Source organism: Xenopus laevis, chromosome 5L (assembly GCF_017654675.1).
Source record: "Xenopus laevis strain J_2021 chromosome 5L, Xenopus_laevis_v10.1, whole genome shotgun sequence".
Classification (NCBI taxonomy): domain Eukaryota; kingdom Metazoa; phylum Chordata; class Amphibia; order Anura; family Pipidae; genus Xenopus; species Xenopus laevis.
Window position 1 is genome coordinate 40,004,905 of NC_054379.1, and position 18,725 is coordinate 40,023,629.

Below are 18,725 nucleotides of genomic sequence, written 5' to 3' on the forward strand. Positions count from 1 at the left end.
GTTCTTTCTGCCAATAAAAACAATGAAGTTTATCGAATAAAGCTACAAATTTCATCGTTTACACAAAATTGATCGTAGAATTGTTCTTAATTTATTAGTCGAAAACATTAAGCAATTTATTCTAAATAGATTCTTCCGGTCTTAATGGTAATCACACATTAATAAGGAGGAATATTGGCTAGTTTTGATGAGATTATATTAAAGGTTATAAATTGATGTTGTAAGATGGTAAAACAGTCAGAGAAGACAGTGGGATCCTCACAGCAGTGCACAATTGCACAAGCACCAGGTCCAGGACTAAAAGAAGGAAAACTATGCTGGAGGGACCCAAAAAGAATCACTCTTTATCCAGACCACCTCCCAAAGAATGAATGGTGACACCTTAAAGGCCAAGGCAAAGATCCAGTTGTTGGGTCCCAGACGCCCCAACCTCAACCTAACTCCATACACACAGATACAATCTTGTGTATAAACACTAACATTTTAACTAATAATAAGAAAAGTTAAGAGAGAGTGAAAAAAGAGACGTTGGTTTAAAATGTCCCTGCTAACAGATTCAAGGGCGTTTTTTAAAGCACTGTTTTTGTCATAGTTGCATAGTTATATACAAAAATCTAGGGGGGCGGTGGAAGCACTCTTAAGGCTAATACAAAATATATTTTAAGTATAAGGGAAGTGCTACTTACAATGCACTTCCCTGGGCCCCTGTCTCATAAGTAATTCAATATAAATGCAAGTGCATATGCTTACAAAACAGGGGTTTTTAGTTACAAAGTTATGATCATAAAGTTGAGAAGCCACCATACCACGTCAAGGTAAACCCCATATGGCGGTCCCTAACTTACTTAACTCAGGTCACAATATAAAAAGATACCCCCCTAGATTTTTGTAAAAGCTCTGGTCCTATGACGTTGGTTTGAGCAATCTCTCTCTCTTAAAAGCCCTTGCTATTTAGCTTCCAGATTTGCACAACACACATTGTGTACAGTAATGCTATTATGCAGAGAAGTATCTTTTTATATTGTGACCTGAGTTAAGTAAGTTAGGGACCGCCATATGGGCTTTACCTTGACGTGGTATGGTGGCTTCTCAACATTATGATCACAACTTTGTAACTAAAAACCCCTGTTTTGTAAGCATATGCACTTGCATTTATATTGAATTACTTATGAGACAGGGGCCCAGGGAAATGCATTGTAAGTAGCACTTCCCTTGTACTTAAATATATTTTGTATTAGCCTTAAGAGTGCTTCCACCGCCCCCCTAGATTTTTGCATAGTTATATAGTTAAATTGGGTGAAAAAAAGACCAAGGTCCATCAAGTCCAACCCCTCCAAATGAAACCAGCTTCCATACACACACACACTTACACCAACCCCTCAATACACTCACTAAAACTCTATATACCCATATCTATACTACTATAGAGTTTAGTATCACAATAGCCTTTGATATTATGTCTGTCCAAGAAATCATCCAAGCCATTCTTAAAGGCATTAACTGAATCAGCCATCACAATATCACCCGGCAGTGCATTCCACAACCTCACTGTCCTGACTGTGAAGAACCACCTACGTTGCTTCAAATGAAAGTTCTTTTCTTCTAGTATGAAGGGGTGGCTCTGCGTACGGTGATCCACTTTATGGGTAAAAAGGTCCCCTGCTATTTGTCTATAATGTCCTCTAATGTACTTGTAAAGTGTAATTCATGTCCCCTCGCAAGCGCCTTTTTCCAGAGAAAACAACCCCAACCTTGGACAGTCTACCCTCATAATTTAAGTCTTCCATCCCTCTAACCAGTTTAGTTGCACTTAATCTCTGCACTCTCTCCAGCTCATTTATATCCCTCTTAAGGACTGGAGTCCAAAACTGCACTGCATACTCCAGATGAGGCCTTACCAAGCACCTATAAAGAGGCATAATTATGTTTTCATCCCTTGAGTTAATGCCCTTTTTTATGCAAGACACAACTTTATTTGCTTTAGTAGCCACAGAATGACACTGCCCAGAATTAGACAACGTGTTATCTACAAAGACCCCTAGATCCTTCTCATTTAAGGGAAACTCCCAACACACTGCCATTTAGTGTATAACTTGCTTTTATATTATTTTGATGATATATCTGCCTGCTTCTACCTGTATAAGTATTTATAAAGCAGCAACAAACTCCGCAGTGCTGTACAAAGGAAGGGTGTAAAAATCTAAATATACAGGCTACATACAAATACAGGTGGTTAAGAGAGTCTTGCTCCTTTGAGCTTACATTCTTAAAGAAGAAGGGGTATGCAGGGCTGGAACTAGTTGGCAGAAGAGGCACATGCCTAGGGCTCAATGGTTGGAGGGGTGCTAGACACATAAGTCTTTTTTTGCATTCCCATAGTTTGGGCCTTGAATAATACAGAGGTTGTTTTGACCCACACTTTCAGTTATTCCCCTCCAGCAATGGAATAAGGGCCCAAGGCCCAACGGGACTGAAGTCTCAGGGCCCCCCTGAGCCAGAACCCTGCCACAAATCCCACTCTGGACCCCGTTTGCAGCCACCTTCGGCATGACCTCCCCCTGTCTGTGCATGCACGTACCTGGTTTTGAGGCAATCGGGGCCAGAGACAGAGATTGCGGCAGCAAGCAGGTCTTCGGCCCAATCCAACCCTGTTCCCCTCCCCTGCTCGAGTGCACATGTATGGGTGCCACTCATCCTTGCCTTGGTTATCATATTGCCTTGTTCCAGCACTGGGGTATAAGACATAAGAGGTGAGATAAGCAAGACAAACAACATAAATAAAGAATAAATATGGCTGCCATTATGTTCGGCACTGAGAGCCACCGGCCTATCTGAATGGAGAACAGCCGGCAGAAGTGAAAGAGTTGATTAATGCTAGCGAGGTTTTTGGGGAAATATTGAGAAAACCTTTCTGGATGGGAAGCAGTGTTCTCTCATAACTGCTATACCTTTTTCTGATATCACCAGATTCTTCCACTTTGGTCCTTATTTCAGTGTTCCATTTGAAGGATGTGCTAATATATGGGGAAAAAGTTGGATGTTTAACCCTTTAAACTGCAAGGAACGGGCACCAGTTCCAAAAACATAACAAAGTGCCAGCAATATAGATTCTACATTACTGACAGTCACAGCGATGAAGAACATCTCTAACTGTGGGGCCTGTCCATTGCTCATATTCTCAGTACTTGAGTCATTCAATATTATTAAGAACACTAGGCCAGATTACAAGAAGTAACCCTCAGTTTGGTGTTGTCCTGATTTATTGTTACGGTGGGGAAGGGTTATTAGGGGTAATAAACTTATTTATAGAGAAATAAGAACCAGCCCCAGCCTATGCTTTTCATCAGGTCACTGCTGTATAATTGAATACAATGTAAGAGACCCCTCAGATACTTATGAAAACAGAGAAATGCCCTCGGGTGCTCAGTCACCAAGCTCTATCCCATTTATTATACAAACAACACACGCAGTAAGACATGGCCCTTGTGGGCCACCTCCATCTGAATTCTGGGAGCCTCTGCCTTTTGTTCCATGGCTCTAACTGGAGAGCTGCTATTGATCTAATACAGAGGATACAACAAATAATACCCATTGCAGAGCTGAAGGTAATATGCTCCATCCAACCCAGTCGTAGGGAAAAAAGAGACTTTCAGTGTAAAACTGACTGGCTCAAGACTGGAGGTTAACTCCCAATTTTGGTACATATATCACTATAAAACTATAATTGTGTTCAGAAAATGGAAAGAAAAAACTACCATAGATTTCATTTTATTGCTTATATTAAAGGGGGTCGTTCACCTTTAAATTCAGGAATTAAAAAAGCCGTACAATCCAAGATTTCGATTTTATCGAGTCTTTTCTTGCCCCAACTTTTTCAAAACTGGTTATTTGATAAATGCCAAGGGGTCCACAAGAAATCCTTAGACCGTGGGCCCACTTTCCAACTATTATTCCTCTTCTCCTTACTCAACCTCTTTATTCTCCTAGTCTTTATATCTACTTACTATACTCTATTCTTTCATTATTAAGCCTCTTTTTTTGCCATAAAGAAATAAGGAATGACCATGAAATTGGTCAAATGTTTAAAACAAGAGGCCCACTGACACCTGGGCCCACCGGGAGTTTTTCCTGGTATCCCTGAGGGCCAGTACGACCTGAGTTAAATTTGTTAAATGAATAGGTCGACTTTGTTTTTATTACAAAAAGGGAAACATTTTTAATTTTAGTAAATACCCCCCTTAGTATGTTATCGAATGGCCAGTTCTAAGTAACTTTTTAATTAGTCTTCATTATTTTTTAAGTTTTAGAATCATTTGCCTTTTTTTTCTCTCTACATCATACTAACAGTTAATTCAAAGGTGAAAAACCCCTTTCAGCTTTCATTACCAACGTTAATCAGAGCAGCAATTTATACATTCTGCCATACAGATAGGTTATTATTTTTTATAAAATCTCAATGTTTAGTTTAGAATCACTAGGCACAGGGAACTGAATAGGATTGGAACAAGATGCAGAACTCCAGATGTACTGTGTTACTATAGACCTACCTTAGCAATAAGACAAGCCGTAATCAGACGACATCTGGGTGGCATGGAGGTACCAGTATCCAGATGGGTCAGGGGAGCTTAGAAAGGGACTGCATTTGGGGGAGATAAAAGAATGAATAAATGTCCCTTTAGTCCCTATTCAATGATGACAGTGCGGCTCCATAAATCATCACCACAGTTAAGTTAGGAACCAGTGATAATTTGTTTTATGTAGGGGAGACAATGCAGTGCAACACAATCCTAATACAGTTAGTGCTGTACCTCAATCAGTATTGCTTCACTGATCCTCTGCCCCCCACCCACACATTTGGGCAATGCCCCCCCACACACACACACACCCCAGCACTAAAATGGTAAAAAGGTAAAGAATGAGATGAGATTCTTTGCTTTCTTCTGCTGACTCTTTCCAACTATGAAATGGGGGTCACTGACCCCATCTAAAAACAAATTGTCTGTAAGGCTACAAATGGATAATGTTGGTTTACTACTGTTCCTCCACTTCCGCTTCTTAATTTTTTTCTTATTCTTAGTGCTCCCCCATTTTCTAAACGCTTCTCCTTCTACAGTTTTAGGGGTACAGCACCCAAACTCTCCACACTTCTTTTCCTATAGTTTTAGCAGGTTGCTTGTGCTTTTCTAAGTGATCCTGCACTCTGTCTTTTTTGCGGCGCCCCTTAGAACACCCTAATTTTTCCATTGATTTTGACAGGGAAGATTTCCAAACTGCTGCCACTCTTACAGCATTGAAGCTAAACTCACCAAACTAGTATCACATAATCATGGGAACCTCCCGAATGAAACAGGGTATTTGTTGGATGACCCAAAGTGGAAGAAGCCAACAGCAGCCAATCGAATTTCACCCATTGACTTAAATAGAGAGATTTAAACTGCTGATATTATTACAGCTTTGAGGCAGGGCCGGAACTAGGGATAGACAGAAGAGGAATGTACCTAGGGAGCAATAAAGTGTGGGTGCCACATACCTCTTCTTTCACCGACCCCTTCCGCTTTTTTATCTTTTTGTTATTCTTAGTGCCCCCCATTTTCTAAACGCTTCTCCTCCTACAGTTTTAGGGGTTCATCAGCCAAACTCTCCACACTTCTTCGTCCTATAGCGGAGCAGGTTGATTGTGCTTTTCTAAGTGATCCCGCACTTCCATTGACTTTGACAGGGAAGATTTTCAAGCTGCTGCCAATGTTAGAGCTTTGAAGCCACACTCGCCACACTTGAATCACATAATCATGGGGTCAGCATAAATGAAAAGGCGATATTTGTTGAATGCCCAAAAGGGGGAGGAGCCAACACCCTTTGTTTTTCAATGAAGCAATTTATACTGCTGCCACTCTTACAGCTTTGACGCAGGGCCAGAACACGGGGCAGGCAGCAGAGGCACATGCCTAGGGCGCAATGAAGTGGGAGGCCAAGCACGTTCTTCTTCACCTAACCCTGGTCCGGCCCCTTGTTCTCTCACCTCCACTCTCCAGTGCACTCCTCCGTGTCCAAAATCTTTCAGTAACAAAGGAAGGGAAACACTATATCCATGGCACATGCTATCAATGACAGACCAATCAGAAATACTCTGTTTGGTTCAACTCCATCTAAGCAGACTGCAACTATGACAAAATTGGTCCTTGCTATGGAGCTGCTTTTCATCAGGAAAGACTGATTTTACTCTACTGTGCAGCCAGAATTCTAAATCTGGGAAAAAGGTTGTGGCTGGTATTTGCTTACTGAAGTGCTTAAATCTGTTATGGAGCCAAAAGACAACTTTACAGACAATTAAAGTGTGGGAACTGAATAATTATGCAAACTGTATATTTCCTTTTTTCTACATAGTTTCAGTGTTTTGAAATAAAAATAGCCTAGAAAACAAAATGTAAGATTAGTTTTTCAGTAAAATGAATAATTGTTCAATGGTCTAAATACTAAATATACTCCACAATCACTATCACAGCCTCATAAATGGTTGAATTGGCACATGGTTACCCATGTGAGCAGTAACGCCACGTCAAGGCTTCAACTCTTGTTACTGTCCATTTATTGCAGCAAATGGCTCACCCTATAATTTGCTGCAATAGTTCCCTAGCTGGTCCAGCACTGAGTGACAAACCGTCATGGGACCTTTCCTCCTCAGTAATGACTGAGAGGCACAAGCTAAATATTCCCACACACACATAATTGGCTTTTATTCACATATATACTAGCTAATTTTATTTTGTTGGAGCAAATCTTCTGGTGATCATAGGCATAAGGGCTGAACTCCATGGCACATTGAGGTCATATTTGTCGCCAGGTGATGACACGCATGTGATGTGTCGGACGTGCAGAATATAATGGGACTGATCGAGAAATCGCAGGTACAAACGACATGGATCGACTGTCGGATGTGAACGCCCCATGCTGCATCTCCATCCGACAGTTATATCGAGTGTCTGCGATTCCTTGATCAGTTCCATTATATTCTGCACATCCGACACTTTGCATGCGTGCCACCACCTGGCGACAAATCGTCCTTATCGTGATGTGGAGTTCAGCCCAGTTCAGTTCAGGAGAATGAAATCACCAATGATTTGCTAACATATGATTTGCTGCAATGTTCCCTATTTAGTCCATAAAGCTCTTCACTGGGATTTTTTAAGTTAACATTCAGACACAACACTGACACATACATTGGCTATTTTTACTGTGTTGGAGAAAATAACATTGAGACACATAGAGCAGGTGGGATTTATACTGCTGCTGCTTGGCTAAGTATATTATTTGCTGCACTACTCCCCTAACCAGTAAGGATTTTAGATTATAAATACTGGTGAATGACTAATGATGTCCCTATTTAGCTGATCAAATTACTAATCTAACTTGGGGTACAAAACAGGTAGTGTCTAGGCAGCGTTTTGAATAATCAAGCTATTTTATGCCCTAGATAATTTTGGTTTGTTTTTACAATGCTCATATGTCTCACAAAGCCATACAACATACATGCATATTAAAGCAAATCACATAGTAAGCTATCGGTATATATAAGCTAATATTATTGCTGTGGTTTGCTGGAATAGTCCCTGATCCTAGATTCATATGTAGCCAATTACCGTCTTAAAAAAGCCAGCACTGAACCCCCTCCTATTTGATTCAGTTTTGTTTTTAGGGGATTTTGTTTTAGTTTGTTTTAATTTATATTCTAATGGTGATTTGAATTATCTTATCTGCACTTAGTAGTGAGGCTAATGCCACACCAGGCTGTGAAAAAGCAGATCCACTTCCATCTTCTCCATGGTGTAAGTGCCCTGACACACACAGAGTAGATTTTGGTGCAAAGCAGCATAAATATGCATTTTAACACTAAAATCTGTTCCATGACTGTCAGTGCACTTATACCTTGGAGTCAATGGGTGCAGATCAGCTTTCTCAGCCAGGTGTGGCATTGATCTTATGGTTGAAAAAAGGTGTCCAAATTCAACCTTTTGCTCAAACAAACCCTACCTAATTTTTGGATGATCCAGAGGAAGGCAAAAAAACCCCGTCTGAAGCAGCCTCTAATTTGCTTCAGAAGGGGGAAAAAATTCCTTCCTGACTCCAAAATGGCAATCGGTATAATCCCTGGATCAATGGTTTCCTAATTCTACTAAAAACAGTAGCTTTGTACAGTAAGTACAATGCTACCGTCAGGGCATATGGGTTGGTTCAGTATTGGCATACATTTGGGAAAGTACCAGGTTATAAAAATATCCTGGCACTGGTGACTGGTTCATTGAACAGGAGAACAGTAAGGATGATACACACAGGGGCATTTGAAGGTGGTTCTAAGCCAATTTCACCTCCAGTACAGTCAGCAGCAGCTGCGCTATTAATGCAAGCTCTACAAATACAGTGACCTCTGAACTGGCTATGGACTGCAAGTAAAATGACTCTAGACGCACCTAGAAATACTAGTGGATAATAGTAAGAAATATATCTCAGTGTTCTCCTGTTCAACAAATGGGTGAGCATTTCAAATGACTAAACTGACTTACACTCAATCACACACACAAATACATAGAGCACACACTCACAGAGAAGAGCTGAGGGAGAAGTTGTGGAGATGACAAAGAGGGCATGGGTATGGGAAGTGCTAGGGTTAAGGTATGGAAGAAAACCTGGAGGGTTTAAAAGTGGATGGTAAAGAAGCTGGGAATAGGGAAAGGGATTGAGAGTAAAAGAGAGAAAATGTAAATAAGGAAGAAGGAAATCAGGGGAAAGGAGGACACAGTATAGAGGAAGTAGACCCATGCCCCCCGCAGCCACAGGGTCTGCTTTCTTTATAGTTATGCCATCACAGGTAAGGAAATAAGGGAGAAACAGAAGTTTGGGGTGTTGTTTAGAGATCTGGAAGGAGGGAAATCAAGGGTAAGGGAGCAGAAGGGAGAAAGTATAGAGGAAGTAGACCTGGGCCCCCCGCGGCCAGGGGTTCTGCTTCCTTCATAGTTACACCACTGCTTAAGAAAGGGGTTAATCACAGGTAAGGGAATAAGAGGAAGGCAGATGTTTGAGGTGTTGTGTAGTGAGGGAAATCAGAGGAAAGGGAGTAGGAGGAGACAGTATAGAGGAAGTAGACCTGGGCCCCCCGCGGCCAGGGGATCTGCTTCCTTTATAGTTATGCTGCTGGTGTGACCCACTTAGGAAAGGGGTCAATCATGGGTAGGGGAAATGAGAGAGACAGAAGTTTGGGGTGTGGTTTAGTGATTAGAAAAGAGGGAAATCAGGGATAAGGAAGGAGACAGTATAAAGGAAGTAGATCCGTGCCCCCCGCGGCCATGGGGTCTGCTTCCTTTATAGTTATGCCACTGGAGTGGGCCACTTAGGAAAGGGGTTAATCACGGGTAAGGGAATAGGAGGGAGGCAGATGTTTGGGGGAGGGTGGGGGTAACCTGGTTATGTTTAGCAATCTCTTCATTCCAGATGTAACCTCACCATTGTACCTTTCCATCCTTTAGAAGCTACAGTCAGAGATCCCGTCTGGTGCTGGCTTTGATGGCAGAACCAGGTGACAGTCACAGGAGATGGTTTAGGTTTGGTACAGCAGGTGGATTGGTTGTTTAGGGGTGCAGCTTGCCACAGATGTTAAAGGCCTCAGGTTGTTACAGGCAGCAACTAATGATGGTATCCCATGTTAGAACAGAGGTCATGCCTTACTCCTGCCAATTCCAGTTGGGATCAACTTCTGAGAAATCTTTTAAATTCTTTCCATTGCAATTATGAGTGGAGAATGGTAGTGGAAATTCATAGAAGTCGTCCGCAGATGGCTGTGAACAAGAGAAAAGCACTTAAACTTTTATACAACAGTAGAATTGTGTATTAATTTCACTCATAGTTTTAAGTAGATTTGTTTTAACACCTTATTGGTCACTGCGAGCTTCCTAACTGCAAGGAAGAAAAGGATGAACTCATTTGCCTGGTGTTATTATGCAAAAGATCTGTCCTCCATCCCAATAACAGCAGGGGTTGTATGCACCGGACAACCTCTGTCTTAAAACTGTTATCCCTTATCACTCTGGTAGATATCAGCAGCAGCAATTTTTGGAGCTGTCTACTAAAGGGGGCTTTTAGTTATTAAGGGAGGTCCAACTTGACAACTATTTTGGGTAAAGGCTTATGATAGATGTTTTAGCTGACCATCACTGGAACAATGGGAGAGTTACGGTTATGACCATGTTTTCACATAATTCATACATGTATAAGAAGTCAGAAGACCTCTGCCCTACTATTTCATGAAAGTATACAAAAAGTGCATTGATTGCTGCAGCGCATTAATTTACCATTCCTGGCTGAAAAGGTGTCTCCAGTCTTCGATTTTCCAGATCATCCCAGTTGATAGTGCTGTAGAAAGGATGCTCCCTGATGTTCCCATTCAGTCCAATTCGTTTGGTGTCATCAGTCTCCAAAAGCTAAAGAGAAACATGGTCATATGTTAGAGTTTTGCAGATGTTATACTAGGTAACTCCCTGCATTATTGGCAGGCACATAAGCAGTATGCCAGTATATCTATTTACCTTAGACAGGAGGTCCAGCATTTCCTCGCTCATATAAGATGGGTAATCTGGTGTTTCCGTCATTATCGCATAGGTCTGATTTAGAATGCTGCCTGATGTTGAATATGGCAATTTACCTGTGGCCATTTCATACATTATCACCCCGAAAGACCACCAATCCACGGCTGCATTGTACTCATCCTGTAATAGAACCTTTAAAGAGAAAATAAATAAAACAAATTATACCAACAAATATATTACTCCTTATATGTGTGATAGTAAAGAGAACCAAGAGTACAGTTTTCTCCATGGAATTGCTATAAACTGCTTCTCTCGACTGTCAATAGGAATAATAAATGCTTATAGTACAGCAACAAGATCATTGCCCAACACCTGGGATGTCTTTTTGCAACATATTGGAACGTCTAAACTGCATCAGAAAAGGGACGGACACAGTTACCTTAATTACATGTAATATTAACATTTAAACACACCATACATCAATATTGAAACAAATATATTTATTAAGCAACAGGTATAAAAATTTTATCTAAAAATCATTGGTGGTTCTGCAGTTACAAACTACATATTAATACTAAGATCCCATATAAGACTTTGTAACTATAACTGACATTTCTGTGCTGTATAAAATGTATTGAATGTCATTTAGAATGCTTTGTGTTAATTAAGTTTTAATTGCAACAGGAGAGGTGCATTCTTTTGCCTACCAGTGATTTTAAGGTGGGAAGTTCTGTTAACCCGTTGTTTAATAAATATATTTGTTTTAATATTGAAATACAGTGTGTTTAAATGTTAATAGTACATAGTTGGTCTGTTTTCTGATACAGGATTAAAGGTTATAACATTGGGACTGACAGTTTCAGTTTCATTTCAATACTATAGGACCTGTTATCCAGAATTCTCGGGACCTGGGATCTTCATATCTTAGGTCTACTAGAAAATCATATAAACATGAAACAACCCCAATAGGCTGGTTTTGATTCCAATAAGGATCAATTAAATCTTAGTTTGGATCAAATAACAGGTACTAATGTATTATTACAGAAAAAAAGGAAATCTTTTTTAAAAATCTGGATTAATTGGATACAATGGAGTCTATGGGAGCCTTTCTGTAATTTGGAGCTTTCTGGATACTGGGTTTCCGGATAACGTATCCTATACCTGTAATCATGTAAAGGTCACATTGGGTTCAGACCAGTGAAAATTATAACATCGAAACTGGACCCTAATAGATTCTAAGAAACTAAATTGCCGGAATTGGCATTGTGCCAGCATTTGTCAGGTGATAGATTCCCATGGGAATGGGATCATCTGAGATGTTGATACTATTCTCTCTTTTTTTTATACAAACCTTTTTTTCCAATATATATGCTACTATGCATATATTGTAAATATTTTACAACAAATTATGTTACCTCTGGTGCCCGATATCCACGGGTTCCTGCTAAGCCGTAGTTATTCCTCTGGCCAGTGATGTTCTCTTTTGCAAGGCCAAAGTCGCAGATCTTTATGTGGCCGTCTTTATCCACCAATACGTTGTCCGGCTTCAGATCACTGTAGGTTAAACACAAGAACAATTTACTTTCAGAAAAATATACAAAGAGGTCAAGGTTCATGGAACAAGTTAAGTCTTTGTCAGTTAAATGTGATCACATATTTTATTCCCTTCTGTTTAAGAAAGTTAATTGTTGTTAAAAATAACCTCAATTAAATAAACCACAAAAGAAGGTGATAAACTAATTTAAATTAAATTAAGCGTACAACAAAGCCCACTGTGTGCCACTGTCCTTGATTGATTGAGGGCATAATAGAGTACTCTATACGTATGGAACTTATAGTTGATAAGTAGCCACTTATACTGACCTCAAAGAACTTTACAAGGTTAAAGAACACAAACACAATATACTGAGATTTTACTGACCGATGAATGATTCCTTTAGAATGCAGGAACTGGAGGGCAACCACCATCTCTGCTGTGTAGAATATGATTCTCGACATTGGCAGATTTCCGTCACGAAGAATCATTTGCCATAAAGATTTCCCACTGGCATACTCCAGGACAAAGAAGGCTTCACGCTGGTAAGTGCAGGTTAGAAGAATGTGAGACATGAGACATTACTACACAGAAGTAGAGCTGGTAAAAAGAAGGGCTAAAGGGACTTAAATAAAACCATCTATGTAACTTGGGCCTGCTGCAATGATCTCATACCCCCCTCCCCAACTGCATCAACATTAACAAGTCAATAGGGCAGTATTGGGAGCTGTGTGGGGGGCATTTGAGGATGTGAGTCAACGTCATATAAATAGGTTTTGTTTAACAAATTTAAATGCAAAAAATTATATATCAAAGATATATGTTCCAAGGCTCAATTAGCTCAATTTTTTATTAAAGCTTACATTTCAAATGGTACATACTAACCCCACATAGCCCACCTTTCGCGTTTCATACCCTCCAGTACTTAGTCATAGGTGTCTCAGAGACACCTATGACTAAGTACTGGAGGATAAGAGCCTTGGGACATATATCTTTGATATATAATTTTTTAGCATTTTGACTGCCTTTGGAATCAGGGCAAGTCCCTCTGGCTCAGCCTGGGATTCACAGGAATCGGTTGCATGAATTCCCCATTAAGGATAGAGAATAACATATTTAAATGTTAACTAAGTACCCCTGTAATACACACCATGAAGGTACCACCACTCTATACCAACAAGAATATATATTGACAATGACCAAGCAGATTATGCTGTTAGTACTAGATGACAATAAGCAGTGTCGGACTGGGATGCCAGGGGCCCACCATAAAACCTCAGATTGTGGGGCCACCAGAAAACCTTAGACCATGGGCCCACTTTCCAAATTATTATTTTTCCTCTCCTCACTTAACCTCTTTATTCTCCTAGTCTTTTATATCTACTTACTATACTCTATTCTTCCATTATTAAGCCTAAGAAATAGGGAATGACCATGAAATAGGCCAAATGGTTAGAAGCAAGAGGCCCCTGACACCTGGGCCCACCGGGAGTTTTCCTGGTATCCTGGTGGGCCAGTCCGACACTGACAATAAGCCTGGGAGTGCCAAGAATTGAATCTCAGAGACACATACAAAGTGCTATTTTAACCTGTTATTGTGCGTAAGGATCAGTATGCTTTACCTCTGACTGAAAAGTTGCATAAGAATGGCATAAAAATGCACATTCTCTGCTGATCTTCAATAGACGGGCTTCTTTAGCGATGGAATCACAGTTGTTCTTCTGTTTCTTCAAGATCTTAATTGCCACCAGTTGTTTTTTTGGTCTAAAAGAAGCCAATATCACCTAATAAGAATAAGAGAAGAGATTCAATATCAAGGGGTCTCTCGTAGAGACACAATGTAACTTGCTATGCAAACATGCTTCATGACTTGGGAAATCATCACTCACCCAGCCAAAGCCTCCTTGTCCCAGTACAGTGTGGAACTTGTAGTTGTCACTATCCAGTGTAGCAGGTCTTTCGATGTCCAGACAGGGTCTCTTCTGTATGCTTCCACCTTCTTAAAGAGAAAAAAAATGCTTTTAACAGATCACATCACAGATAAATTGTAGTGATGAGACAATTTTTTCACCACACATTCCACATTTCGCCAACGGTGGACAAAAATTTGCCACGAAAAATTCACCAAGAAAAAACTTCCCATTCACTTTAATACATTTGGAATAAACTTGAAAAAAGAACCCCATTGACTTTAATGCATTTAGAGCGAGAAAAAATGCTGATTGCTGCAATAGGAGTGAGAAAGAAAGTCGCCCATAGACTCTGAGTTATTTTGCTAGCAAAAAATCACTGCAAGAAAAAAAGAAAATGCCTATAGACTTTACTGTACTTGGCAAATTTTTCTCCATTTCGCAAAAATTTTCTGCACTTTTACAATCGGTAATAAATTGTACATGATACAGGTATCCGATCCATTATCCAGAATGCTCAAGACCCAGCATTTATTGGATAATGAATCTTTCCATAATTTAGAACTTCATGCCTTAAATCCACTAGAAAATCATTTAAACATTACATAAACTGAAAGGGCTGGTTTTGCTCCCAACAAGGATTAATTACATCTTCGCTGGGATCAAGTACAAGGTACTGTTTTATTATTACAGAGAAAAAGAAAATCATTTTAAAAATTTGGATTATTTGGATTAAATGGAGTCTATGGGAGACAGCACTTCCATATTTCGGAGCTTTCTGGGTAATGGGTTTCCGGATAACAGGTCCCATACCTGTAGCATATGTTAAAAATTTAATTAACAAATATAATGAAGATTATGTGAAAATCAAAACAACCTTTATATTTTAAATGTATAAATGGTTTCTTGGGAGGTACTTATTTATAACATATAATTGAAAGGGTGATACCTACCCACTTATATGTATGGCCTCTCGCAACCTCATTTTATGACCCAATGGCTCATTTACAAATGTGAGGGGCAAAATGCAGAAAACAGCTGTACTGCAAAGTGCCATGTTTTTTCTACTTTCTCCAAATTTGTTCAGAGACCAAAATGGAGTTGTGCCATTCTCTCTCTGTCTGGAAATGGATGTGCCTACGTTTGTCAGTATTGCATAGAGGATCAATGGGATTTTTGCAATACAAGGTATAGAGGGAAATTAGCAGATAAGGGATAAGTTGAAGGGGAACTAAAGTGTATATCGGACAATGTAAAATTGCTCAGCCTGCTAATATACTCACTTTTGCAGTTTACAATAGCCAATTTACTATTCATGGTGGGACAACAGTTGTAGTACTGGGGAACTAGATTCAATTTCAGCTAGGAATTGAAGAAATGTGTATGTTCAGCCAAATTGATAATACAGGTATAGGATCCATTATCCAGAAACCAGTTATCCAAAAAGCTATGAATTACTGGCTGACCATTATCTCATAGATAATTTAAGTTTTAAAAAACTGATTCTCATTTTACTCTGTTAAAATAAAACAGTAATTTGTCCTTGATCCCAACTAAGATCAAATTCATCTTTATTGGAGCCAAAACAATCCTATTGGGTTTCAATTCATGTTTAAAGGGGTGGTTCACCTTTAAGTTAATGTTTAGTATGTTATAGAATGGCCAGTCCTCAGCAACTCTTCAATTGGACTTCTTAGTTATTTGCCTTCTTCTTCTGACTCTTTCCAGCTTTTAAATGGGGGTCACTGACCCCATCTAAACACAAATGTTCTGTAAGGCTACATATTTATTGTAATTGCTACTTTTCATTACTCATCTATCTACCCAGGCCCTCTCCTATTCCTATTCCAGTCTCTTATTCAAATCAGTGCATGGTTTCTAGGGTAATTTGGACCCTAGTAACAAGTTTGCTGACATTTTAAACTAGATTGCTGCTGAATATAAAACCAATTACAAATTGTCTCAGAATATCACACTCTACATGATACTAAACATGCTTGGAAGGTGAACAACCCATTTATATTATTTTTAGTTCACAGATTAGGGAAAGACACATTTCTGGAAAATCCCAGGTCCCAAGCATCCTGGATAACAGGTCCCATACCTGTAATGTAGTTTGGGGCTTAGCAAAAGTGTTTATAATGGCACTGTAATTTCACATTAAGTGATCATGTACCTATATGTCTCTATATGTCACACAAAAAGGACAATGTATTTTTCTTACCTTCTAATGATTCTTCTGATCTTGATCTTTTATTCTTATCTTCATTTTGCTTTATATTTCTTCCTTTACTGTTTTCTTCTCTGATTTTTTTATCATCTTCATCAACCTGACTTGTTTTACTTCTCTCAAGCTTACTGGTCTTTTTCTTTGCTTGGCTTTGCTTTTGTAACTGTCCTTCTTCAACTGCTCTCCCTTTAATGCTCTTACCTTCACTGGTCTTCTTCTCTGCTTGGCTTTCTTTTTCTATTTCTCCTTCTTCAAATCTTCTCCTTTTAATCCTTTCATCTTTAATGGTCTTCTTCTCTGCCTGGCTTTCCTTTTCTATATCTCCTTCTTCAAATCTTCTCCTTTTAATCCTCTCATCTTCACTGGCCTTCTTCTCTGCCTGGCTTTCTTTTGCAATTTGTCCTTTTTCAATGTTTATCCTTTTAATGGTCTTCTTTTTATTTTCTGTCTGTTTCTCTACTCTCCATCTCCTTTTAATGCTCCTATCAAGACTTGTCTGTGCATTTCTGCAAATCTTTTTATCATCATTTGCTGCATCTGATTTTCTTTCTCCTGACTCCTTGATCCAATCCTTGTTGGTCTTACCTTCTATGCAGCTTTTCACTACCTGTCCAGCCGGACATCTCCTTCTTTCACTCAAATCCATGTTAGTCTTTCTTTACTCCTATACTACACCTCCTATACTGTTTTTTATTTTTAATCACGCTTTGAATAAATTTAGCAATCGCTATCAAAAACACCTACTCTCTCCTACTCACTGTCTCTCCTACCAACGGCGGTTGGTCTGAACCAGCAAGTAACAGTTAAGCTAGGTGTGTCATGTGACCACCAGCAGTGGCATGCGGGCATCATTGGGTTTACCATGGAGCAACAAGCATGCAGTTGAGAGCTGAATACATTGCTATGGCACTACAAACTTTTCTATAATTTAGAAGAAAAGAAAACTTTCTAAGAGTAAAAAACTTACGCTGCTCCATGTAAAAGTATATAAAATATCTGCAACAACACTAGCAGAGCTTGAATCCTTCCAGTGATGATCAAATTTTTTTGCCAAATTTTGCAGCAAAAATAATGCCCATACACTACAATGGGTGAAAAAAATTTTGTCACCCATAGACTTTACTGCATTTTGGAAAATTTTTACCGTTTTACGAATTTTCAGCCAAACGGGTCAGATTTGCGGATTACTACTTGTAACGTATCCCATAATGTTGATTAAATACGAGCTGCTAACAAAAGTTGTTCAAAAATATATACTGGTTGGTGCTATTGGTTGGTTGTCTTCTTTAGATAAAATGTTCAGCTTTAACTCACAGTGCCAAAAGTGACCATCTGCAATCCCCATAATCCTATATCCACCTGGACAGAATCATTTTTATGTGAGGATGGTAATGCACTGACTTTAATCAGTTATGTAATGGCATTTGAACCTCTACTATCCATCTACAAGCAAGTGACTGCAGAGTCTGTATAGCTTTCCCTCCTAACGTATATTTTAACTTTTTTTTTTGTTTATTTTGGGCATACCATACTTTTGGTTGTGGGAATTTCCGTTTTATATACTGGGTGATGCAATCCAATGGGTCATTCTTTTTCTCTCCTTTGGTCAATTAGTATTTCACTTGACCCTGTACACTGGTAATTTGTATCAGCATTCTATCTGATGGAAGGTGCTCCCATTGTTACCTTTGGTTTATTAGTTCAAAATTTCTGTACACTTAGAGGAGATTACTGATGTTTGAAGTAAAGCATGAAAAAGCTACAGACTAGGAACAGATTATTTATGGTGGACATACATAACAGCATCATTCCTCCCAACATTTGTGAAAGAGGGACAAAAGGATTTTGAGATGTAGCAGCAACATTTTTTGGCTTTGGGCGGAGCCCTCCGCTACTCAGATACTGCTAGGAGTTAGTGTGAGAGGACAGAAGAGAGAGTTCTGGGCAAGCTAGGGAACCAAAAGTATGAAAGGGACGGGGGAGCAGGCAGCATAAACGTGGAACAGGCCGGGTCAAACCAAATGGCCAAGCAGCAGGCCCGGACTGGCAAACTGTGGGTAAGCCAAGCATCTAGAAAGGACTATCCTAAGCAATGGCATCATAGCCCTCACCCTGCCTCTTTCAGTGTTGTTAACAGTGTTGGACTGGAGGGTCTGAGGCGCCCTGGGGATTTTTCCTGCCGGCCCAGCCTGACCCTTGTTGTTACCATTTAGATGGACTGATGGTTGGTTTGTTGATTTTATCATATTTGAAATCTTGGGGCTGGTTACAGTTGGGTGCAGGTAAGTATATGTCTGAGTCACTCATACACTCTAGTAGGATCACACTCATTTTACAAACCTTGCTTATGAAAGATACTAGGGATTTACAGCACAGTGCCTCCCCCACTGGGCACTAAGGAGTACTCCTCAGGAGAATGGCACTAGGAAAAATAAACACGCACAGTTTGCAGCAACAAAGATAAACTTTATATAAGA

General features: G+C 39.7%; 1 protein-coding gene across 1 annotated transcript; it reads right to left on the reverse strand.

Annotated features, from left to right (window-relative positions):
- Positions 1 to 7,931: 7,931 nt before the first annotated feature.
- LOC121393646 (protein kinase C delta type-like) lies at positions 7,932 to 12,711 on the reverse strand. Its single transcript, XM_041562680.1, has 5 exons — positions 12,496 to 12,711; positions 11,990 to 12,128; positions 10,575 to 10,766; positions 10,341 to 10,469; positions 7,932 to 9,827 (listed from the first exon to the last, which is right to left on the reverse strand). Exons 1-5 carry the CDS (start codon positions 12,681 to 12,683, stop codon positions 9,714 to 9,716), a joined length of 762 nt encoding a protein of 253 aa, XP_041418614.1. The 5' UTR covers positions 12,684 to 12,711; the 3' UTR covers positions 7,932 to 9,713.
- Between the last annotated feature and the right edge of the window lie 6,014 nt (positions 12,712 to 18,725).